This window comes from Acromyrmex echinatior, chromosome 1, assembly GCF_024713525.1.
Source record: "Acromyrmex echinatior isolate Ae372 chromosome 1, ASM2471352v2, whole genome shotgun sequence".
NCBI lineage: Eukaryota > Metazoa > Arthropoda > Insecta > Hymenoptera > Formicidae > Acromyrmex > Acromyrmex echinatior.
The window spans coordinates 23,516,275-23,541,251 of NC_141852.1; the positions used below are offsets into that span (position 1 = coordinate 23,516,275).

General features: G+C 30.5%; 2 protein-coding genes across 3 annotated transcripts; one reads left to right on the forward strand and one right to left on the reverse strand.

Moving 5' to 3' along the window:
• Positions 1-565: 565 nt before the first annotated feature.
• Positions 566-13,055, forward strand: LOC105152224 (uncharacterized). Of its 2 annotated transcripts, none has more exons than XM_011066363.2 (9): positions 566-1,466; positions 6,044-6,609; positions 7,051-7,179; positions 8,498-8,638; positions 8,989-9,117; positions 9,610-9,873; positions 10,123-10,218; positions 10,294-10,365; positions 10,604-13,055. In XM_011066363.2, exons 2-9 carry the CDS (start codon positions 6,465-6,467, stop codon positions 10,669-10,671), a joined length of 1,044 nt encoding a protein of 347 aa, XP_011064665.1. In that variant the 5' UTR covers positions 566-1,466; positions 6,044-6,464; the 3' UTR covers positions 10,672-13,055. The 2 variants fall into 2 exon arrangements, with proteins under 2 accessions (XP_011064665.1, XP_011064664.1); XM_011066362.2 differs by having other exon boundaries at positions 566-998.
• Positions 13,056-13,100: 45 nt separating this feature from the next.
• LOC105152270 (glucose dehydrogenase [FAD, quinone]) lies at positions 13,101-19,827 on the reverse strand. The gene is made up of 5 exons (XM_011066449.2): positions 16,608-19,827; positions 16,055-16,410; positions 14,290-14,661; positions 13,639-14,000; positions 13,101-13,461 (listed from the first exon to the last, which is right to left on the reverse strand). The coding sequence occupies exons 1-5, from the start codon at positions 17,195-17,197 to the stop codon at positions 13,108-13,110; spliced, it is 2,034 nt and encodes a 677-aa protein (XP_011064751.2). The 5' UTR covers positions 17,198-19,827; the 3' UTR covers positions 13,101-13,107.
• Positions 19,828-24,977: the final 5,150 nt, after the last annotated feature.

Sequence of the window (24,977 nt, forward strand, 5' to 3'; positions counted from 1 at the left end):
GAATATTTGTACATTTTTAAAACATTCTATAAATGTTTTAAGAAATTCTGTGCTGTATAAAAAAATCCATATAGTAAAATATTTTATTACAAAACCATACACATAAAATATTACATTTTATTATTATATTGTGATTATTATGTGCGTAATATCACATAGCATGCGGTTTGTTAAATATATTTCTTTATTCTGTTTTTTTTTATATTTATATAAATCTCTTATTTTTTATATAAATAGTTATAATACATCGTTTTATATAAACATATAAATGTATATCCAGACAACACAATAATGTTTTAAAAACATATTAAAAATAGTACAGTTCGGATTATAGCATCGGATATCTTTAAAATGTTCAAGATGTTTAATATTACTTTTCTAAATATCTCACAACTGTTAATTTTAAGTACAAAATGGATCTATTTAAAACAAATGGGCGAATTCAAGCAGCTATCACTTACTCGTCAAGCAATTAAATGATAGAGACTTCGCACGATTCGAATATTCAGATTTTTGAATTTTTATTTAGAAAATACTTCTTCTTCACGATTGTCGACGTCGAAGACAAATCATTCGAAGGAATGGCGGGAAGGTCGAGAAGCCAGTCGAGGAGGCCTCCAGTGAGGGAACTACGGAACATTGTACTGTCAATCGCTTTGCTTCGCTATGTGGAGTGCAGTCGCCGGCGCACATTGCCATCGCGAGCATCTATTTCGTTGACGTGTAACATTTATGTGTAACGCAGAATATCATAATCCTGAAAAAGAATATCGAGAGATACCGTGTATTGCGTATCAATAAGAAAATACAAGATGCAATATCGAAAAAGAAATGTGATAAAGAGAATATTTAAGACAATAATTAGTACAATAAAAATATATGCTTAAAAAACTAAACATCAATTTGTGAATGTAAAAATCGAACGGAATATTAAGTTATAACGAAATTAAATAAAAAATTCGAGAGATACTGTGAATATTACGTGCTGATGAGAAAATGTAAGTAATATTGTTAGAGAACTATGATAAAAATGTATTAAAGAGGATTTATTCTTTAGAAAAACTTAAGTAATATAAAAATATCAAATTGTATCAAAATCAAATAAAAGAATTGAGAGATATGAATATTATATGAATACTATATGTGATTAGAAAAAGCAGATTTAATATCGTGGAGGTAATATAGAAAAATCTAGAAAAAGATATAATTAAAAAAACAATTAATATAATGAAAATATTTAGGAAATATTAAAAATCTTATTGCAAGTGTAAACATTGAACTGAATATCATAACTTTGAAGACAAATATTAATTGTGATTAACATAACATTGTATAATTTTAAAGAAATATAATACCGTTTCTTTTTCCAAAACTGAACTATAGACTTTAGAAAATGAGTGGAAAAGTAAAAAAGTGAATAAAATAGCTAAATCACTTGGATTAGTAATAAAAAAAAGTAATTAAATGTAAGTACAGTTATTTTAAATAAAAAGTTTTTTTTAATGCTTTTTTTATCTCGTAAAAATATTTTTGACAGAACTTTTAAATATTTTGATTATTTTTCATTCTATTACATAACAATGAGTAAAATAATAAAAATATGTTAATGTTAAACAGAAATAAAACTTCGTTGAAACTCTCGAGATAAAAGAAATCTTCAGACAAATGAATATAAACGCAGTAATTAAAGCTTAATCTTACTATTTTTATGTTCTTCATATATATAAAGTTTATACGTTTCGACTCGGTTTAGAGTCTTCTTCAGCGAATAAGTATTTATATATTATATAATATATAATACTAATAACAGAAACTTCTCTTTCTCCAATATGTATAACCACTAAAGATTTATATACAGATTCAAGATATCATAATCCGTAAAATTATAAATTTGATTGAATTCTGCAACGTATATAATTGTAAATTGAGAAATCGCGGACTGTAAATATATATTCAATTAATCTAAATATAAACTGACTAATATGACTTACCATGTAAGAGAGAAGAGCGTCTTACAAAGAAACGAAAACTTCATAAAAATGTGAAATTGAAATTACGTCAAACATTATATAACATATGTGATTCGTTCGAATATAAGAGAGACTAAATCTTTATATATACAAATAGAAAGTATCAGGGACAGGGACAAATACACAAATAAGTATACCTACATATACATCATAACGTTGTAGAAAAAATCTAATACATAATAAAAAATGATCATCTCTGTATATGTAGAGAAAACGCTTCTTTATATTTATTATGAGATACCGAGTTTATTTTGGGTAAATGCTAGAAATCTATCTAGCAGAATTTAAAAAAATAACAGGTTATTTTGAAGAGAATTTAATAAACTTTAAAATAATGTTATGTAAAATTTAATTCAAATTTTATTTTTTTTAAATAAATTTAAAAAATGTAAAGCAAATCGGAAAGTCAAAAATTGTGCTCCTAATATGAGATGTCCTGAGAAATCGATGATAAAATGCAAAGTATATCAATATTGCAATTAAAAAAAACTTTATTTAATGTTTCTAAAATACAAATAAATAGCCAGTGCGTGTGGAAAATGAGTATGCGATGCATTGTACTTAGCTGACTCGTTTTCGGGTAGTTGAAACCAAGCATCGTAGAAACAGGCACTCGATGTTTATTTCGATTGTCCTTTTTATTATTATACAATAATATTTATATTTCAGCAACAATTTTCACTATGATATAGGAGCATAGGTTATTTCATATTAGAAATACTTTGGATATTTCATATTACGATTTCACGCCTTACAGTTTTACGATCATCAAATCTAATTTCTGTAATTAAGCAATTCAATATATCATGTATTTTTCTATTAGTACGATCTTACTCTATCACCACATGAAGAATTTATTTCCAAATATTTACTTATTAAATAATAAACAAGATTTAAAAGCTCATCTCAACGAAACTTGAAGACATCCAAATTCTAAAATCTTTTTTTGCAACGATTACAGATATGATCTAATAATGAATTTTCTACTAAATAGTTTTCAATCCAAGAACAATAAAATCATGGTAGAACTAATAGATAGCGTTTATTAGTTTAACGAAAACGCTACTATCTTATATTAGATGCCTCATAATAGAGGGTTTTCTTCTATATTATTTAAAATTGAGAAATATGCATGATGCAAATATTCTGATTGCAAATTGAGACTATTACTTTAAATCTATATATGGAAAAATATATTAAATTATAATTATATTTCTTAATTCCACTTCATATAGTAAATATTTTCAATTAATATTTTCAAATTTTTGATTGTTAAACATCAAGTTGTAAGGAATTTAAAAGAAAGAATCGAAAGGTATCGCGTGAATATTACGTGAATATGATAAAGAAAAATAGATCTAATATTGTAGAAGAAATACAATAAAAAAGTATCGAAAATGTTTTTAAGCAATTAATATAATAAAAATTCTTGAAAAATATAAAAAAATCTTATTGTGAAAAGAAAGAATCGAGAAATATTGCATAAATACGTAATAAAGAAAAATAGATCTAATAACTATAAGAAAAACATGATAAAATATCAAAGAGGATGTTTTTAATAATCAATTATAGAAATATTTGAGAAATATAAAATCATTTTGCATACAAAAATCGAATCGAATCAAGTTATAGCGAACTCAAATATCAAAAGATACTGTGCGAAAAGTTATATTAAAGTAGAAAGAAAAAAAATCCGCGAAGCAGACATATTTAAAGAATATGTCTATTTAAAGAATATCTCTATAAAAAATTAATTCAATTAATTCTTTATTTAGAGTTTCATGCAATTATAAACATATAAATCTAGTTACACGATATTCTTAGTGAAAATTATGAGAATTAAAGCTGAAATTTTTATTTCAAGGATGCCCAAAGTGCCCAAAGATAAATAAAATTTATTATTGATCATTAGAGATTAATTGGGTCTCTCAAATAATTGCTAAGACGGATAAAGTGATTTTTATTTAATCGAACTGTTGCATTTTAATTTAGGAGAAATGACAAGCACGACTGTTTTAAAAATAGTATTTTTATGACCCAATAATCCTTTCCTCTCCTTCATGGAGAATCGCGAAGATCGCGAAGTCGTGGAGACCGGATCTACGCTCCTGGTTCTCACAGTTAGGTGAATGTCGAGTAGAACCGTTCATAATTAAAGAACAAAGGGGGGCCCGTTTCCTACGCTTGCCTGTTATTCGATTTAACAATGTATTTTGGAAGCGAGATTATTGCACATCGGATCTTCAATTAAGCTCGGAGTTGCATAAACTTCTTGCGTTATAATGCCGGACATTATTAAATCAACGTGGACCGATGCTTTAATTATGATATCAATTAACATCATTAATTAATTAAATTGTTAACGTAATTGATGTTACCGTGATTATCAAAAGGTAATTCGTTAAATTGCAACTTGATTTAATCATTCCATTTTATTCAAATCTTATTATTTAAATTTTCCATTTATTTTACATATATTTTTTACAAAGTGACCGTTATATTCAGTTGATTGTATTATGATCATTATGTTGAAATAAAGATACAGCGAATACATAGCGTTCGAATAGCTTTTGCTCACAATACGGTACTGTTGACACATAACAATAGCTTCTGCTGTAGTACATGTAGCACCGCGTTGCGCAACTCAAACTGAAACTATAGAACTTAGGGCGCTAAACTCGTTTTGTTCACCGCGATCGACCTTCGAGCATTCATGGGATCGTCATTGAAATCCAAAGCGGGGAATTTCGCCCACGGTTTTGTGTCGATAAACCTGCGGCATTGAAAAGCGAAGACTCATAATCACGCTTTAGAGAAAACATGAAGACGGAAGCTTTGGATCTACATAGAACAGTAAAATAAAACACAAAGTAATATATTATTAATATTATTAAATATATATATCAATATAAAGATATATTAATAATAATAATATTAACGTTACTATAATATTATTATAAAATAGAAGTAAAATAAAAGAAAGTAGTATATTATCAATATTATTGTTAGTACAGAAAATATTAATATTATAACAAAATTGATATTATTATAATATTATTAAAATTATTAAAAAGAAAAAAGCACATATAAACTAGGAAAATTTCAAAACAAAATGTATCAGGATTTTGAAAAATTGGAGAATCTACTTTATAAATTTTTTTGCATTTACATTAAACGCTCTAAACATAGCAATACTCGATATTAAGCTTACAGTTTATCTTGAAGAGATGCTGCTTTATATACGAACGCAGTTTAAGTACATGTTTAAGTACATATTCACTATTAGGATACTTCGACATGCGGCTCTAATTTAAATCGAACGGTACCAAGGCGCGTTAAGACATTTTAGCACCTGTTGCTCGTCAGTGACAACTCGATCAGTGCGCATAAAACTATTCTCAACGATTATTATCGATGAATGTGCAATATTTGCGCATTAAAGTTGAAATCGATTCGCAACGGAGAACGTAAGAATACGCTTCAAACTGTATCTTTCGCCTGTCGAAATCGACAAAACAAGACGATGCTATAGCGACGAGCTTCTTTGCACGCGATCGTTTGTGAATTGGAAACGTCTAAAATTAGTTATTTAAAATCAACTAAAATCGTATAATAAGATAATTATCAATTACGTGCCGTAGCACGATTCAATTTAAATTTGATATAATGATTTTTTTGTAATTATTTATTGTAAATTCAAATTATAGTGAAGGATAAATTTTTTTATGTTGGGAATCTTAATTAGATTTCGTCATTCGATGCGAATTTTGAATCCAATAACAAAAAGAAGCGATGTTTCGATTTGTCTACTGAAGAAAATATCGAAAATATATTCTTTGATTAATCATTGGGCATTTTAGGCTTCACCCAAATTTCTTTCGAAATCAGTTTCGAAAGACGAAAATCACAAATTATGTAAAATCGATCTCACGCAAAGTGATTCTAACGGATCAAGTTGGAATCTCATAATCTTTTATTCTGAATATCTAATGAGACATCGTGACTCGACAAAGTTCCAGGTCAATTCGTTGAAGATCGAATGACAGCGGTCGAATGACAGTTTCGTTGATGTCTCGCCTTAAACAGACGAGGATGAAGCGACAGGCATAAGTGATAGACAATGTCAAGAGATTCAACGATGATTGGGATACGCCTCGATGATGTCCACTTAAGAATGTACCCATGTATAATCCCTGCCTACGATTGCGCAACAATTGAACGGATGAAAAAAAAAACAATGAGATCGTCGTCGTGAGCTAAACCTAGCCGGTAAGCCGGTTGTTGAAATCGTGACGTGGCGGCCTTCGAGCAATCGGGACGATCAGTCGGTCGAACAATCTCTGGTCTCTTCTCGCAAGATCCGAAAATGACAATAAGTTGGCCGATGGTGAGGAAACGTTTCGTACGAGGCGTGCGTCCGCCGTCGTCGCGAGGATGACGAGGACATGGACGGTATGCGGCTTCACGGGGCTCCTCGTCCTCGTACCCGTTACCGTCTGCGCGACGATCACCTACGTCAACGGCAACGAGGATTCGTCCCTGCTATGCAACGATCGCAGTAACAGTAATCGGAGCAATAGTAAGCAAATAAAGTTTAGACGGAACGATAACAGTAGTATAGGTAGTACACTTTTGCTTTCATTTCTACGAATTAATTAATGAGGACAAGAACGAATATCGGAATGCGCAACTGCCGTGAAATATGAAGATCCTTCAGTCGTTCAGTCTTCACGGATTGTGTCTAATCGATTAGGTCGTACTCGTTATGTCACGGTAAATTGACCAGCAATCATAGTACAAAGCCGATTGCTTGATACATCCGTTATCGTCTTTTTTATTCCTTTATTTTTTAATTAGATGTAAAATTTTATGTAATAATAATAATCTTTTTACTTTTTTTTTCGACTGCGAACTATGATGATAAATTACTAACAGCATAAGTTTTAACTCTCAGTTTAGATCTGATTCTATAAATAACGTATTATGTTACAAATGAGACAAATATATATATATTTTTCAGAAACCTTCTCGCAATGTAAATACGATGTCGATTGTATTCCAAATGCGTTTTGTCGAAATCAACAGACCTGCTCATGCAAGGACGATCACATCGAGTTCAGGATTAACAATAACTACAAATGTCTGAGAGGTACCTACTCTACATATTTTATACATTTCTCGAGTGCGATATTCAGATATGAATTTTTTTGCCAGACAATAAACAGTTTTATTTATCTTTGCCCGAAGTTTTCTATTTTCTGCAAATTGTTATGCATTTTTGAGAGAAATTGCATTTTAAATACATATTTGATTGAATCAGTCGTTACTAACGATACGTTCGCATAAATAAAAGATTGAAAAAAGTTATTTTAACTTATAAAATGAAAATATATTGTTTGAAAATATATTATACAATAATATATTAATTATCATATTCAATAATATTATTGTTATTGTTAATGATGGTATCAACTGAGAGGTATTCTATGTATTTTATCGCATTTTTCTAGAGCGTGATCATATTAATTATTTATTAATATTAACGTAAATTAGAAATAGAAAAAAAAGGATTCAAAAAAAATTTCAAGCGCTGTTCTGAATCTCGGTCTAATTATTCGTATAGTCGAGAACAATGTCATCGACCTTAGAAACGAGAGAGATCCCGCGGAGATATCCGTTCATCCCTATTCCTATCCGTTCCTTTCTCACGATCCCGCCTCACCTGGAGCGTATCGTTCGTCGTGCTCGTTGAGCCGACAGAGATCACGAATAATTTCTATGAATGAGTCAGGACAGCGTAAATCCGATTCTGGACAAGGGGTCTTTTCGACATGAAAAAAGTAAAGCGATTGAAAAGTTAACTTCTAAAGTAAACTTCAAAGAATTAGATCATTATTCTATCGACCCGATATTAGCCTAACATTTTACGATTAAAATCGCATGTTGGACGCTTTGTACGCAGAGAAAAACATAGTGATGGCAACCGTGACAATTATTAGTAAGTTTATATGTAGAATTAATTTACATAATATAGTTGAATAAATTATTTTACAGTTACTGCAGCTATATCTAAAATGTACACAGTAATAATTATAAAATAGTTTATTCAATTATTATATTGTACATTGATTCTACATATAAAATTTGTATAGTTGTCACCTTTATACCTTGCACTATTTTTTTTTGAGTGTGTATGATTATATTTTACTTACCAACTATATATATAAAACTCTGAATCTTAAAAATTGTGTTGGATTATACATATTTAACTAATTGTGTATTGGCATTATGTATTTAACAATATTATTTCCGAATATCGTACATTCACAAAGAGAAAGATTATTCGAACTCTTGTTAACTACAGGCGAGAAATTCTTTCATCGCAAGAAATTCTTTCATCGCGAGTATAGACGTAATAAAATGCCCAACATTTAGAGACAAGGGCATAAGATACGTTATTTTAACAGTGGCTAGTCACATCGGCGATCCCTGTGAAGAGGACATCCAGTGTGAGTTTACGTTTACACCACAATCGGAATGTCGAGAAGGCACTTGTCAATGTGCCCACGATTCTCATTTCACGGACGGGAGATGTTACGAGTCTATCGGTGAGTAAGTTATACTTTTCCTGGGAAGTATCCCAAGCCTAACCAACCTTTCTTTATGCTTATATTTATGGGAAAAATAAATAACCCGAGTTAGTGTATAATAGATAATGCAACGGTCTATTATTCAGTACCATAAAGCAAAATTATGAATAATTACTCATAATATAATGAAACAATGCGTCTCGTCTTTTATCGTTAGCATTATTTCCACTGCACATAAATTATCTATGTTTACGATTTTTTTGCATCTCTGCACGACAATCTAATGTAAAAGAAAGTCGGTTAATTGAATAAACATCAACTTAAGTATGTAATTAGAATTACAATTACTATTTTCTTCTTGCATTTAGGTTTAGGAAAACGTTGTCGCTCAAACCGTAATTGTCACATTAAGAATACTTTTTGTGAATACGGGTTCTGCTCTTGCGGTTTGCATCATCATGCGAATCTTGACAATACCAACTGTTTACCGAGTGTTAGTAAGTACTACAGGAATTATAAAAATGGTTATAAATCCAATATTTTTGCAAGAATCTTTCTTTTATTTTATTTAAAGAATCGTTTTTCAATCTGCAATTGCATTAATCTTTTTAATTTTTATTTTATTTTTTCTAAAATTTACTTAATTAAATATTAATTAATTCATATAATTTTTATACTTATGTAACTTATACGATATAATATTTAATATTTTTTATAATATATAATATAAATTAAGGAATTAATATATATTAATTTAATAGTTGCATACCATTTAAAGTAATTATTTAACGAATTTATAACGATGATATATTATATCATACAAGAACCATTTTATATCTATATTACAATTCTCTTTAAATCAACAAATATGAAATAAAACAAGGATGAGAAATTCTTTACAAAAAAAGCAGTTCGTCAATTTTCATGATATTTATAAGTATCTTAAAATTTATAAAATCTAGATTTGTCAAATCTAAACTGCTTTTCAGAGTTGGGCGAGCACTGTAACAGCGATGACGAATGCTTTGTGCAGAATTCAAAGTGTGTCCACAACAGATGCGATTGCGAAATGGATTATGTGCTGGCCAAGGGCGATCAGCGGTGTTTGAAAGCCGCTTCCTGGATTGGTGAGAAGTGCGAGCAGCAATCCCAGTGCCAACTGTTCTTGAAGCATAGCCAATGCGGCGTGAACAAGACGTGTGACTGCGTCGCCGGTTCCCATAAACGTGGTCATCGATGTTTCGTCGACGTAGGTGAGTACTCGAATATCTGGATCTCTACTCATATCTTGCGTTTACTGCTAATTGATTACTTCAACTCCAAATAACGTCATGCGCTAATTTTTTATTAAGAATAAATTAAACGAAACGTGGAATCAGCTTAATTTCATTAAAGCTTAATTTAAAGCTTAATACTGACAAAGGCTGGAAATGTGAATGTATATCAATCTTGTTTGAATCAATACTGCAATGTATGGGATGCTGGAAAATTATGCGTTTCAGAACTTGGCGGGCGTTGCGAAACTCACCACCATTGCATCACGACAACTTTGAAAGATTCCAATTCGACTTCGAAATCAAAAGTGGATTGTATTAACGGTACTGCTCGTTAAATATAAAATTCATTATTACGAAAGAATTCAATCTCAAATGTTATTTTATATCTCTTCATAGGCTTCTGTATTTGTACCGAAGGCTATACATTGATGGAGGAGCTGCAGGATTGTGTTCAATTTAGTGATAATGGTAAAAATATTTATAATTTTTAAGTATTTATAATAATTTTCTAAGATAAAAAGTTTGTAAGTTTCTAAAAGCAGAGTTCTAAAAACGCATAAAGATTATTTGTTTAATATCTTTATATTAGAATATTAAGAATTAATCTTATTAATACTAGTAATCTAATTTTATATTTATTAATTTAATATTTTTAATTTAATATTATTAATATTATTAATTTAATATTTTTTGTTTTTTTCTGTAGGTGCAACGAGATGTCAAATATATAGAATACTTTCTATCATAATTATTGCAGGATTTCTTGTGCATTGAAGATGGTGAATAACAATATTTCATACTTAGCATAAGAGCTCGATTTTTAATTTAGAATATTTAAAAACAAAAAAATAGATTATTAATTTATCTAATAATTTAGATGTGTATCATCGTTTTTATTAACATATTTATTTATATTGTTGTTTAAATTAAAATGTTTGACTAATGTAAATGTACTACCTAATTAGCAGCTATAAGCAGCCAAAGAGAATCAATGTTTTTTTTCCATAAGAATGACGAATCTACTAAATAACTATTATAAATTAAGATTCTTATTGTTTATTATAAATTAATGATATTTTTCTTCCTTGTTTCTGTTTACTATAGTCGGTCATTGACGAAAATACATTACGCATTTGCTAAAACGACGACATAGCTCAAAAAAATCTTTTTCTAGAAAATAAATAATTGTAAAGAAATAAAAATATGTTCTGTTTTTTTTCTATATGTTTTCATTTTTTTCTGTAAGCAACTCCAAAATGACAATTTTTGAATTATGTCGTTGTTTCAGTAAATTCTTGTGAACAAAATGTTAATCAATTTTTACACGCGTAAAATATTGTGTAATAATTACACACAATTGTGTTCTTTCTGCAACCATAAAATATTTGTAAATATTTCAGGTAGCAAACTGTAGTCATTTTGATGTTGATAGTTAATCATTTTGAATTATTTTATTGTGTGTGTGACGTCATTGATCTAAGATGTAATAATGACGTCATTTATTTTTGATGTATTTACAACCCAGCAAACGAAAATGGATTGAAATGGATTAAAATAGATTTTCAGAAATACGGATTTATGAATGTTAAAATAAATCCTTTTCAATCTTGAATGCATTTTTATTCATTTATAGGAATTGCATGAAACAAATGTCTATTCTTTTTCAATCTTGAATGCATTTTTATTCATTTATAGGAATGGCATGGAGTATATTTCTATGCTTTTTAATTTAAAAATAATATTATAGTATCTTGTGTGGTGTGATGTATACCGTGAATACTGCTTAATTAAAAATTATGAATAGAAAATACAGTTTTTCAATCCCATTGAATCTAAAAATAATATTGGCCATTTCTGCGCATTATGAATACTGCTTAATTAAAAATTCTGAACAGGAAATGCAGTTTTGCAATTCAATTGAATAAAAAAAAGTTTTTTTCTTTTACCTACAGCCCATTTTCTTAAAATGGTCCATGAATATTATTCAAAATTGTGAGTAGAAAATCCATTGTTCCATTTAAAAATACATCATGAATGCTATTTTATTCAGAATTAGGAATAAGAAAGTTTTCGTTTTAATTCAACTGAAAATTAAAAAAAAGTTGTACCGTAAAAATATAAATCATGAATTCCACTTCATTTAATAGTTAAAAGGAACATAAAAAGAACTACGTAAATATGTATAATAAATGTTACATACGTAAATTCCTTATTTTTAATAATTTAATAAATTAATCGCTTTTATGTATATTTTATATTAATACGTTTCCTTTATTATACAATTAGTGTATATTTTTTATATAAAAGTTTTAAAATAATAACTATAGAATTTCATGTAATTACTGCTTCAATTTATTTAAATTTTTACATGTATAAAAATTTTTTATATGGAATCCAATTCATTTTTATAGATTTAAAATATGGATTCAGATGGATTGAAAATTTCCAATCCATTTTAATCCATTTTCGTTTGGGAACGTCATACTTATTGACATTAGATAAATGACTAATCGATGACGTATTGGTAACATTATTAGTGATCAATTAATAACGTTATTTAATTATGCCATTAATAATACGAAAATAATGACGCATTTCAATGCTGGTTAATATGACATTATGTGGCTGTGACAAATTCACGTCATTTTTACAATGATAGGACGTCAGATTCGTTAAGCCATTAATAACCAATTAATTGTGTTAAATAGACGATACCTTGCTATCTGGGATGTAACGCTTCATTATTTTAGCAACATTTTTCTCTTTAACTCCTTCAGATCCCGTATACAGTGTAATGTATATCAAATTTATTGCAATATTATTTGTTGAAATTATTTTATTCTATATTGACATCATCAGAAATCAAATGTACATAATAATATATTATATATATAGAAAAAATAATCAAAATTTTGAAAAAAATCAATTTTTTAGTATAAATTACTTATTAAAATATCCTTGAATTTAATTTAAAAAATTTTTTTAATTAAATTCAAGAGCACTTTAATAAAAAGTTCATATACGATTCCATTAAAATCAAGTCTGAAGGAGTTAAATCTTTTCTCCTTAAAGTTCTAAGAATTTTTATGACATACAAGCACCAATATTTTCTTTCTCCTTCTCTCGCCTCTAAAAATAAAAGAAAATTCTCTATTTCATCATTCATGTTTCACACGTCGTAGCATCTCTTCCTCCCGCTTCCCATACATTTCATGAAACGGAACCTTTCCAATTCTCCTTAATCATATCACTGGCCTTCTCGGCGATCATATACACCGGTGCATTCGTGTGACCAGCGATTATAGTCGGCATCACGCTGGCGTCCACGACCCTGAGACCGTCGATCCCATGCACCCGCAGCCTATGGTCCACCACTCCCGAATTCTTCCGAGTGCTCATTCTGCACGTGCCCACGTAGTGACCCAGAGTCGTCGACACGTGACGGGAGACGCAAGCCCAGTATGCGTCACTCTTAAAAGCGACGTGCTTGCACCCCGGAAACGGTACTGGCAGCATGGTAGTGTTGAAACGCTTGAACGCCTTCGTGGAAGCTACTTCAATCGCCTGCGATAAAAATGGAATATTAAAAAATTGGAAAATGACAAAAAACTTTAAGATATTTTAATATTATATACAGAATATAATTTTTAATGTGTAAAATAATTTTCAATGTGTACAATGATAAAGAGAAATCGTAAAATAAGGAAAAACTATGTTAACGCGTAAAGATTCTCTGCTTACGATTTTTATAGCTTGCACCATTGTATTCAGATCATCCTCGTGACCGTAATAATTGGTGTCCACAATCGGCGAGTCCCATGGATCGCTGCTTCTCAAAGTGAGTCTACCGCGACTCTTAGGTTGCAGAAGCACAGGTACAATCATGAAGCTATCAAAGCCCTTGTAATCGCCGAAAACCTCCATGTAAAATTCCTCCGTTAATCCTAAAAGACTGCTATAGCTGCCGGAAGTATCTCCGATTAACGAGCTTGCGCCTAACACTAACTCGACGTCGGGAAAGTCATCCTCTGACAGCTCGCTCGCATTAGTATCAGGATATATCTTATTACGATTTATGGTAATGGAAGTTATGTTGGGAACAGCTGTAAGAAGTGATTTATAACCAGAAAATGATTTCCGCCAGAGTCAATTAAGCTTGAAAAATTATAATAGTAAAAAGAACCATTGCCAGCAATTATTATTTGATAAATATATAAAATACGGTCTGAATCTTATTATCATTATAAATTCTTAAATTTTGTATATTATTAAGATAATTAATTTATATTTAAAAAAATAGTAAACGTCTTTACTTTTTATTTAAAAAAAAAAATTAATTTTTTCGATTCGTTTGCTTAAGAAATTTTAACTTGTGTGATGGCAAATACTTACTATATTGCTTGTCGTACTTGTATGTATTTACACGCTGAATGTAGTTAAATTTGGATTTTTCCTTTTGTGTTTTTTTCATGTAATTATTAGCTTTGGTGTTAACAAGAGCCAACGCTTCAGCGCCTCCGGGTATAGTCAAAGGACCATTTCCCTCTGTCAGGTACTTCACAAAATTAACTGGATTCGAATTCAAACGTGGCTCGACAATAGTCACGCTCTCGTTGACTAAAAACGTTAAAGCTGACATGCTCACATGATCTTGTAAGTTAAATCCCACCGGAAGATCCTCGATTACATCGATGCCCAATGAATTCAAGTGATCTTTTGGACCTATTCCGGAGAGCATCAGTAACTGTGGTGAACCTAAAGTACCTGTGCAATCGGAAATATAAGATAAAATGCTCAATTTAAAAAGATTACAAATAATGAGTTAAATTAAAACAATTTTGCATTTCATTTTAAAAAAAAAACTTCCATTTTCGAACATATCGTCTTTTCCAAAAAGCATTTATAAATCGAAAATATTTTTGTTAATTTACAGGAAATTACAAGCAGGAAATTATTGAAATTAAAGAGCTGTTATTTAATATAATTAGACAGAATAAAACTAATGAAACGCTCTACTGTAAAAGAAACCTGTTCTTTTCATTAGCACATAGTAAAAAAGATCGTATATACATAAATTTGTAAAAAATAAATATTATAATAAAAACGAGCCAACAATTCTGACTGATTCAATGATGTCTTGTATTTTTAAAAAATAAACGTTTTCAAATATAGTAGTAATAAATATAAAAATCACATTTAAATTTAATGATGATCGAAGCGCTTTTGAAAACTATTACATTTTCTGTATTAATAATTGTGCTTTCGAAGAATTCTAGAAAGGATCCCGCATAAAATGTATGGAAAAGATCCCGGCTAATTTAGTTGAATTTGTAATATCTGATAATTCTGATCGTCCTGATCAAAAATCTCCATGGGTACGAAATAAAAAAATGAACAATTTTTTAGTTATTGTACAGTAAACTCTGCCAAAACGACTAATTCCGTATGCTTATTTGAAGGTACATTTTCGTATCTATTATCATTCATACTGACTGCGTGCGTGCATATATACTTACAGGGTGTATCCCATTTTAAAGCCTGTTCTACAATGTGCCTTTTGTTTCTTGTTTCTTGCCTTTTGTTATTTTTTTATGTCTTGTCTTTTTGCTTCTTATCCGGTTTTTTTGTTTTACATCGCCCAAAAGTTAATGAACTTTGAAAGAAACAAGAAATTACGTAACAAAAAATACAATTGTTGATAAAACAATTGCAAAGGAGAAAAAAGCAAAAGGTAAAAAACAAGAAACAGGAAACAAAGAGCACATTGTAGAATAGGTTTATAGGATCCACTGAAATATCTCGCAAACAAAAAAAATGCATTAAACCAAAAAATGTATCAGACTTTTCTTTCACTTCGAGAAAGTCATAAGATGAGTCATTGGTTCGATCTTTGTTTGGTTGCTTTGTGAAGGCAATCTAATTAAATTTTTTAATACTTTAGCAAAAATCTTGTTTCCATGTGTATGTTGTTACCTATGTATGTTTTACTACAAGCTGTTACATCATTTTTTATATATATTTATTAATTCTTTTAAAAGAATTCATTTTATAAAATATTTTATTAGATTCGATAATGCTGAAGTAAAACTTTATGTAGAATTTGAAATCGTATGTTTGTTCCATAAGTATATCTTTTAATGATATTCTAAGTGCTTACCTGCGCAAAGTATAATTTCTTTAGTAGCGGAAACAAAATATGTTTTATGATCTTTCACAAATTGGACACCCTCAGCTTTTTTTGTTTGCGGATTAATAACAATTTTCGTTACTGTTGAGAGCTTAGACAGATAAAAGTTGGTCCTGTCGCGAATTGGTCTGAGGAAAGCTTTGCTGGCACTGACTCTGTGACCATTTCGTAAATTTACTTGCACAGTTGAGAAACCAATGAATCTATCGCTGTTGTAATCTATCAGTTCGTAACCAAGCTCTTGACCAGCCTTTAAAAAACATTCCTTCAAAGGAGTAGCGTAAGGAGGAATTATGACATCTAAATATCCTTCATATCCATGGTACCTAATAAAAGAAGAATTGTGCAAGATGAAGTATGAGAAAGATTGTAATATTATGCTTAACGCTTAATTATTTCTGAATTACACGAACATTATGATATAATGGAAATTACATAATTGAATTAACGTAATGAGAGGATTCACAAGAAATCGAATAAATTCATAATCTTCATGCGAGTATCTCACGACCTTATCACATACCTCACATCTCTATCGATCAGCTTGCACTTCTCGGACTTGATGAAATAGGGCAGTACGTCTTTATAACTCCAACCGGGATTTCCGAGCGCTTCCCAACCATCATAATCTGCTGGCAATCCCCTTGAGTAAATCATGAAGTTCACCACGGAGGTGCCACCAACCGCTCTACCAGTCACTACCTTGCAACGGCCGTCGTCCATCGAGAGGCAGTACCCATCGCGACCGTACGGGTCTTGCGGTCGCAACTTGCCTTTGTACACGCGGCCATAGTCTGTAATGTGAAGCACCGGCGCCAGGAAAGGAATATCTGTAAGAAAGATTTCATCCTTGCCCTCCTCGAGCAGCAGGACGTTCCAATCAGGATTCTCGGTCAGGCGATTCGCAAGCACGGACCCCGCCGATCCGGCTCCAATTACGAGGAAGTCGAAAGATAGGTAATGTCGCTCGGGCACCACGTCCTTGTCCTGCACTAGATCATTGGGCGGTGGCAATCCCGCAAAGAAGTGGTAAACCGTTTCCAGAATAGCCGGCGGTAAGATCCCACCAACGTACCCCAGAAATAAGATCGTCAGGCAGAACTTGAGCATCATCAATCCGATCTTATCGTGCAAGAAATAAATCTTCGCCAATCTTCTGTCAGATATATTACAGCGTAGTTCTCTTTAATACATTATTCTATTAATCTCTTGTATAACAGTTTGCTTCTTGTATAACAGTTTGATTCTTCTCTTTAGAAAGCTTGGCACATCTAGTCAAATTGAGTCTCTATGAGGGTCTCTATGAAATCACATTCGTTTCGTAAAGTTGATTTAGAAGACTATACAATTACTAATTTAAATACATAACTGATAATTTGTTCGGTAATCGTACTTTTGGATCGGCAGAATTTATTGCAATTTTTTTAATTAACTTATTATTTTAATTAACATATTATTTTTTAATTAACTTATTATGGTTGCATGTTCGTTGCGATGTAACGTAATTTTTTTAATCTTGATGCATCGCTCCATATTTTCAATACTTCGACATATATTTACAGCATGTATTCGCAAACGATTTTCAAACACAATTAAATTAGATACTCAAATGTAATTCTAATCTTCGATCGTAAATCTTTGTAATTAACACGAAAACAGAAATCAGCAATGTATTCGTAACACGCGACATTCATATAGCACTCAATTGTATCTTGTTCTCCATAGTATGATGTTAACCATCAACTGCGGAGTCTTTTAAAGAGTCTTTTAAATCGGAAAAAAGTCGTATAGATCTCCATAACATCAAAGTCGACTACGTCAGCGTTCGAGAATACTTTTGATGGACTTTACGATCAGGGCTACACGAGTCATACAAAATAAGATTGCGAGAAGCGAATGTTAATCAGCGATTTAACATCTTAACACAATGTTGCCACCGTACGATTGCATCTCTTCTGCATTTTGTACTACGCCGTATCGACATTGAAGAATATTGAAGAAAGAGTTCATAGTTCAGATGCACCAAAATAAAGATTTCAAATTTCGATAATGCGTACTTATTGCCGTCAGTCATTTAACTCAATTATCATTTTATTCTTACCGAGATGCAATCTTCGAAGGCTCTGAACCCGTTGTAATGTATCTGCAGAAATTTTTCCACGCATGTTTTTCATGAATTTCACGCTGTGTATTTCTTTTAGATTTTTCTCATTACGTAAGTTTTCGGTATATTTTTTATTATACTTTCGATTATGCGATTGCATACTCTTCTGATTTAACAAATAAGGAATGTTTATATGTGTACATGTTTTACTTGATGTAATTTTTTTCAAAGCCACTTTAGTAAAAAGTTATAATATTGGCGAATGATCGAATGAAATCGTCTCGTGTTTATCTCGCGAAAGTCGCTCGTACACTGAAATCGAATTGAACTTCCATGATCATCTGTACTAAAATTGGGAATGAAAAAAAAACAGCTAATAAGACATGTTCTTGTAGAAACACCGCTGCAAGCAATGGTCAAATTTCTTGCACAACTCTTGTTAACATTTTTCCTTTGCGTTACTAATTATAGTCTTTAGAAATGTATATGTGTGATACATATAATTGATGTAAATGTAACATCAAAACTTAAAAAAAATTTATTATTATCAAAACTATTAAAGCTATAATAAATATCATTTTAAGAAATAGAAACAAAATATATTGAAAAACTTATTTAAAAAAATATTATTGAAAAACTATATTATTATTATTAAAACTTATTAAAGATATAACAAATATCATTTTAAGAAATAGAAACAAAATATTTTGATATATTTATTATAATTTATATCTGTATTACATTATATTAATAAACGTTTTATAAAAATTGCAATTTAACTTTGGCATGTTATTCATATTTTTTATTCAAACTTATATTATACTTTAAGAATTCTATAATTTTATTTTTATTTACTTTTATATTCCGTCATCTTTCAGATCTTATAAATAAAATAAAAATATTTTGATATAAAAATAGAAATAATAAAAAATAAATTTAAATTATAACAATTTTTAAATACGTAAAACAATAATTTTTATACAATACATACAGGAAATATATGAAAGATTAGAAATATATGTATTCGAAGAAATGTATGTATAGAATATTTTCTATTATTATAGAAAAACATCAAGTTAACATTTTCAACTTAAATTGCTTTATATTAGCTTATAATTAATATCTTAATAAAACTTGAATCTCTAGTAATATCTCATTCAACGAAGAAAAAATTTGCAGGCAATAGTATTATAGATAAATCATCGCTCAAGGTATGGCATTCAATTAAACGAGACGAAAATACCAAAGCATAAATACCAAGTGCACAATATAAGATCTTGAACGAACCAGTCCGTGTGACCCACATAAGTAATTACGAAATATACCTTGTACATGAGGTATCTGTATTTGCACCTTTGCCACATGCAAAAAAATGACAAGTTACGCAATGCATACTTAGAGATACGTTCAATACTATTAGGTGTTGGAATTAATTCGTAGCGTTTTACAAGTGATGGGAAGTACTTTCATTAATGTATTTTTTAATGCTCATGTGAAATAAATAACATTCTTTCATTAAAAAACGCTACGAATTAATTCCAACACCTAATACATAAATCTGACATTAAAAATTAATACTACTTAACATTAAAACTAATACAAAGTTTTACATGAGTTTAAAAGTTCCACTTTTCGTGAATACAATTCTCGTCGCATAAAAAAAAAAAATAAAACTAATTTTCATGTTAGATTACAATAAAAATGTCAAATTATTCTCATTAGAATAATTTCAATTAGTAACACTTTCGCAGCTTGAATCCTTAGACTGAAATTTTTAAAAAGTTGTAAAATTATAATTTTTAATATATTTTTGTTACTGTTATCTCTTATTTGACTGTTATCTATTATCTTATATTCTTCATTTTTCTTAATTAATCGAGTTTTATTTAGAAAATTTTTATCGACATTGATGATAATAATTATAAGCAATTTTAATTAAATACGATCATCAATTAATTAAAACGGTAGATAAATTACATAAAAAATATATCGTTTATCTAAAATTAATCGATATTTTATATACTATCAGTATATAACTATCAGTACTTTATCGACTTAATTATAACTATCAGTACTATAATGTTATTAATTTCAAATGTTGACAAACTGGAATATCTGGAAATCAGATATTCCAAATCAGATAAATGGAATCAGATAAAAAATATATTATAGACTATAGCCCAAGCAAATAATTTACATTTAAAAAACATTTAGCAAAAATGTTTTTTATCGTGTATAAAAACATTTTAAATAGACGTTATTAACATTTTACCGATCCCGGTAAAAAATTTTTCATTCATGAATATGTATAAATATATATAAACATACATAAATATGCATAAATATTCATAAACATAATTATATATGAAATATGTCCATACGTATTCATATATCCTTCTTTCTTCTGTAAAATTATTTTTTTGTGTAATAAAAATAATAACGGTATTGTGAAAACATTAAAAATAATTAAAAATATAATTTTCGTATTATTTGTTTCAGAAAAAATCAAATTTGAAGAAATGTAAAAAAATTACTTATGTATGATTATATATAAAATTATGCATAATTATAAGCAATTTTTTTTACATTTTTCCAAACTTGTTTTTTTTCTAAAACCAAAAATGTGAAAATGATCTTTTTAATTATTTTTAACGTTTTCACATTACTATTATTATTTCTATTATATTATATTAAAAAGTAATTTTACAAAAGAAGGAAGGATATGAACATGTATGGACAGATTTTATATATAATTGTACATATAAATATTTATGCGTGTTTATACATATTTATACAGATTCATATAAAAAAAAAAAAATTTTTACCAGGATTTATGTCGAAACGCATACAAAGTATCATTTATATCGAGAAAATAAGAAGAACAGTTCAAGTCACATAAAATTAGAAAGATCTATATAGCGCAATATTCATTATTCATAAATTACACAAATTTAGTTATATAGAAATTTAAATTATATATGAATAAATGAATGCGAGAAGCAAGATTAAAAATCAAGATAATTCCCGTTCTCAGTCATATCACTAAAAAAATTATGAGAAGAAAATATATTGCGCTATATAACCTCTTCTTTAATTTCATATGACTTGAATCGGCTTGAACCGTTCTTCTCATTTTCTCGATATAAACCGTATTTCGTATGCGTTCCGACAGATCTTCACGCCTTATATGAAATAGACCGTTTTTCATTCATTTCTTGACATAAACCTTTCTTCATGTTTTTCTTGATATAGCACCTTTTACGGCTTAAGCCCGTCTCGATATACATGTAGTTTGTGTTCGGTTTCGACGCTCACATGCTTTAAGCGCGTCAATTGTAATCATTATTCTGTCTTCTTCGTTTATTAAACATAAAATAAGAATAGAAGTGCTGGAAACGTCTAAACCGTACGCAGCCATAATCTACTTACAAGTCCTAAAGCCTTCATCGAATTCTGCAATAAAGAATTAGAGTAAATATGAATCAAGCACTAGTTTCGGATTATATTAAATGCGCAACTAAGTTCTCGCTGTTATTTTGATGGAAATGCCATCAAAATAACAGCGAGAACTTAGTTGCGCACCTAATATATTTAAATAAATTGGGAGTACAAATAAGTTTCCGCCGTTTTTTATCAAAAATTAAGCATTTATTGTGAAAGAACGGTACATAATGTTTTATTCCAAGTATTGTCCATCGCTAGCCACTACTTTTTCCCATCTTTCTGGTAGCATACGGATACCACGTTGGAAGAACGTTTCATCTTTTAAGACTATCCAATTATCGATCCAATTTTTGATATCTTCATATGATGTGAAGTGCTGCTCAGACAGGCCATGCGTCATCGATCGAAATACCAGCTTGATCAAAAAGTTTCCGGAAGAGACCACCAGGTGATGCTCTGAGTCAGCTGATTTGAGTTCTTTTTTTTTGGCTAGGTTGCCACATCTATCATTGACATTTCCATCAAATTTTATCGCCATAGCTTGACATTTGTAAAAATTACGCCGTCTTGAGTATATCTACCTCTGCGCGTGTTTTCGATTTTTTACAGTTTTAAAAATGGAGTTGAATTTGCAACAATGAGTTTGCAACAACGAATACCATCCAACAGCCATCGAATTCACCCGATATGGCTCCCTGCGATTTTTTTCTGTTCGATCGAGTCAAAAAACCTGCGGGGAACGCGTTTTAACAGTCAAAAGGAGGTAATGGAAAAATCGAAGACGGTTCTGATGGCTATACCAATAATAGAGTTCCAGAAATGTTTCGAGAGCTGGATCAAGCGCTGGCATAAGTGCGTTGCAATCGCTGGAGAGTACTTTGAAGGGGACAATATCACTTTTGATGAATAAACTTGTATTTTGAATTTTCTGAATGAATTCCGGAAACTTTTTGATCAAGCAAGTAGATGGTAATTGGAAGGGGCAATGTTGGTGAATACGGCGGATAGAACTTCCCAATTGAGTGTTTCTATGTAGGTTTTGACCGGCGCCGCAACATGTGATCGAGCATTATCATGCAGGAGAATAATTTTGTCATGCCTGGAGTAGTGGACTCAATTGTGTTCGGTAGAGAGCCCCAGTAACGATTTCGTGTGGTTTGAGCAACTCATAATACGACACTAAACTGATCCCACCAAATACACAACATGAGTTTTTTTCCATGAATATTCGGCTTGGCTGTCGATGTTGAAGCATGGCCAGGTGATCCCCATGATTTCCTTTGAGTTATCGTAGTGGATCCATTTTTCATCACCAGTGACTATACGATGCAAAAAACCCTTTCGTTTATGCCTGACAAGCAGCATTTCACATATGGAAAATCGGCGTTCAACGTTTCTCGGCTTCAATTCATATGGAATCCAATTCTCTTTTGAATCATGCTTTTGAATCATTCCCAATGATTTCAAACGATGTGAAATTGCTTGTTGAGTTCCTCTTAATGCAAGTGCAAGTTCTTTTTGCGTTTGGCACGAATCTTCATCCAATAATGCTTCCAATTCCGCGTACACAATTCTTCGTACACTTTCGGCCTTCCGCTACATTCTTTGTCTTCGATGTCAAATTCATCGTTCTTAAACTTTTGAAACCACTCACGACAACTTCTCTCACTTAAGGTAACCTCACCATATGCTTCTACAAGCAATCGATGAGCCTCAGCTGCAGATTTCTTCAAATTAAAGAAGTAAATCAAAAGTTCTCGCAAATGACGCTTATTCGGCCCAAAAAAAAAAATATGATGCTGATACAAAATCGCTAGTATTTCAAGATTGTTGTTGACAGATGTCCAACCTTACGATACTTCTAATCTTTAGAACTAGAAAAAAACGAAGAGTAGTTGAACCGAGATTAAAGTTAATGTACATTAGTGAAAACGGACATTAAATTTCATAAATTTTCATGAAAAATACATTAAATTTTATGATATGTATACAAATATACTTTTTAGTTATAAATACATTAAATTTAATGTAATGTCATGAAATTAAGTTCAAATTGTGTAACTTAAAATTTAATGAAAATTTAAGAACATTTCTAACAGTGTGGTACATTGTGGGGTCTAATTGTGCATAATTGTCATTACTTCATTTAGTTCGAATTAAAACACATAAAACACATAATACTGAAATAAAATCATTCATAATGTAATCTTTATAATCAATTATAATATACATGTATATGTACACGCTTCCGATTTGCAATGCCGAACGCACCTAGGCTGTGGTGAAATTTAAGTCTCGCTACAAATACTTTGAAGCGTTTGATGGATCAATTAGAAGAAAAATTTTACAAATTGATTTACCAAAAAACGCTTTAAAGCATTTGTAACATCACATTGATCACACCTCTAGTGATGCAATTTGGAACCGCTTGCAGCTGGAATCCCTATAACAAAGTCTAAACACTGCTTTCGCGCATGTCCGTCCGTCATTGACAGTCAAAATCGAAACTGTATCGCCGTGCAATTCAAATGACTGCTTGCTGTTATATGCGAGACAATAGATGTTTGCGAGCTGTAATATCGCCTGTGACCGGAATCTATAATTTATATTTTCGCGGTGCTCTCTCGCGGCAAGTTCCTGCGTCTGCGCATGGCTTTGACCTCCCATCCCTCCCAGCGGCGCGTCTTAGACTGGAATCAGATTATGCATTGAAGATTGAGATTGAAGATTAAAAGATTGAAAGCCTTAAATACAATAGACACAGGCAATAGGCACAGGGAACAGGAAATAACAAGCTGTCCAATCAAAGTTCTGAGATATAATATCGAACACACTAGAACTTACACACCTCTGATTGGACGGCTTGTTATTCACTATTAGCTTTAGACCGGAATTAGATTATGCATTTAAGATTGAGATTAAAGATTAAAGATTGAAATTTCACCGATGAAAATAAAGAAGTTTTGATTCCTTTTGTTCTGATTGGTCAAACTTAGTAGTCTAATTCCGGCCTTAAGACTTAAACATAATAGGCACAGATAATAGTGAATAACGAGCCGTCCAATCAGAGTTCTGGTGTGTAAGTTTGATATTATATCTCAGAGTTCTAATTGGACAGCTTATTATTCCCTGTTTCCTATTACCTGTGCCTATTGTATTTAAACCTTTACGACCGCTAGCTCTCTTGCCGCGAGCATCGGAGCCTATCGAATACTAGATAGTTAGAATAATAAGATGGCAAAGTATAATTTCGTCACGCAGTGTCGAATTCCTTGGGCCATTTGACTCACATCGCTCCAAAAAAACTCTACGTCGTGATCTGGTCGTATTGTCTCCGCGCACTCT

What these genes read in the sequence shown, in the direction of transcription:
- LOC105152224 (XM_011066363.2), top strand. Translation starts at nt 6,465, where the DNA reads ATGACGAGGACATGGACGGTATGCGGCTTCACGGGGCTCCTCGTCCTC. An exon ending in AAAAGTGGATTGTATTAACG is followed by an intron (nt 10,219 to 10,293) that starts GTACTGCTCGTT and finishes ATCTCTTCATAG; the next exon opens with GCTTCTGTATTTGTACCGAA. An exon ending in TGTTCAATTTAGTGATAATG is followed by an intron (nt 10,366 to 10,603) that starts GTAAAAATATTT and finishes TTTTTTCTGTAG; the next exon opens with GTGCAACGAGATGTCAAATA.
- LOC105152270 (XM_011066449.2), bottom strand. Translation starts at nt 17,197, where the DNA reads ATGATGCTCAAGTTCTGCCTGACGATCTTATTTCTGGGGTACGTTGGT. An exon ending in AGAAATTATACTTTGCGCAG is followed by an intron (nt 14,662 to 16,054) that starts GTAAGCACTTAG and finishes CCGATTGCACAG; the next exon opens with GTACTTTAGGTTCACCACAG. An exon ending in CAAGTACGACAAGCAATATA is followed by an intron (nt 14,001 to 14,289) that starts GTAAGTATTTGC and finishes CACTTCTTACAG; the next exon opens with CTGTTCCCAACATAACTTCC.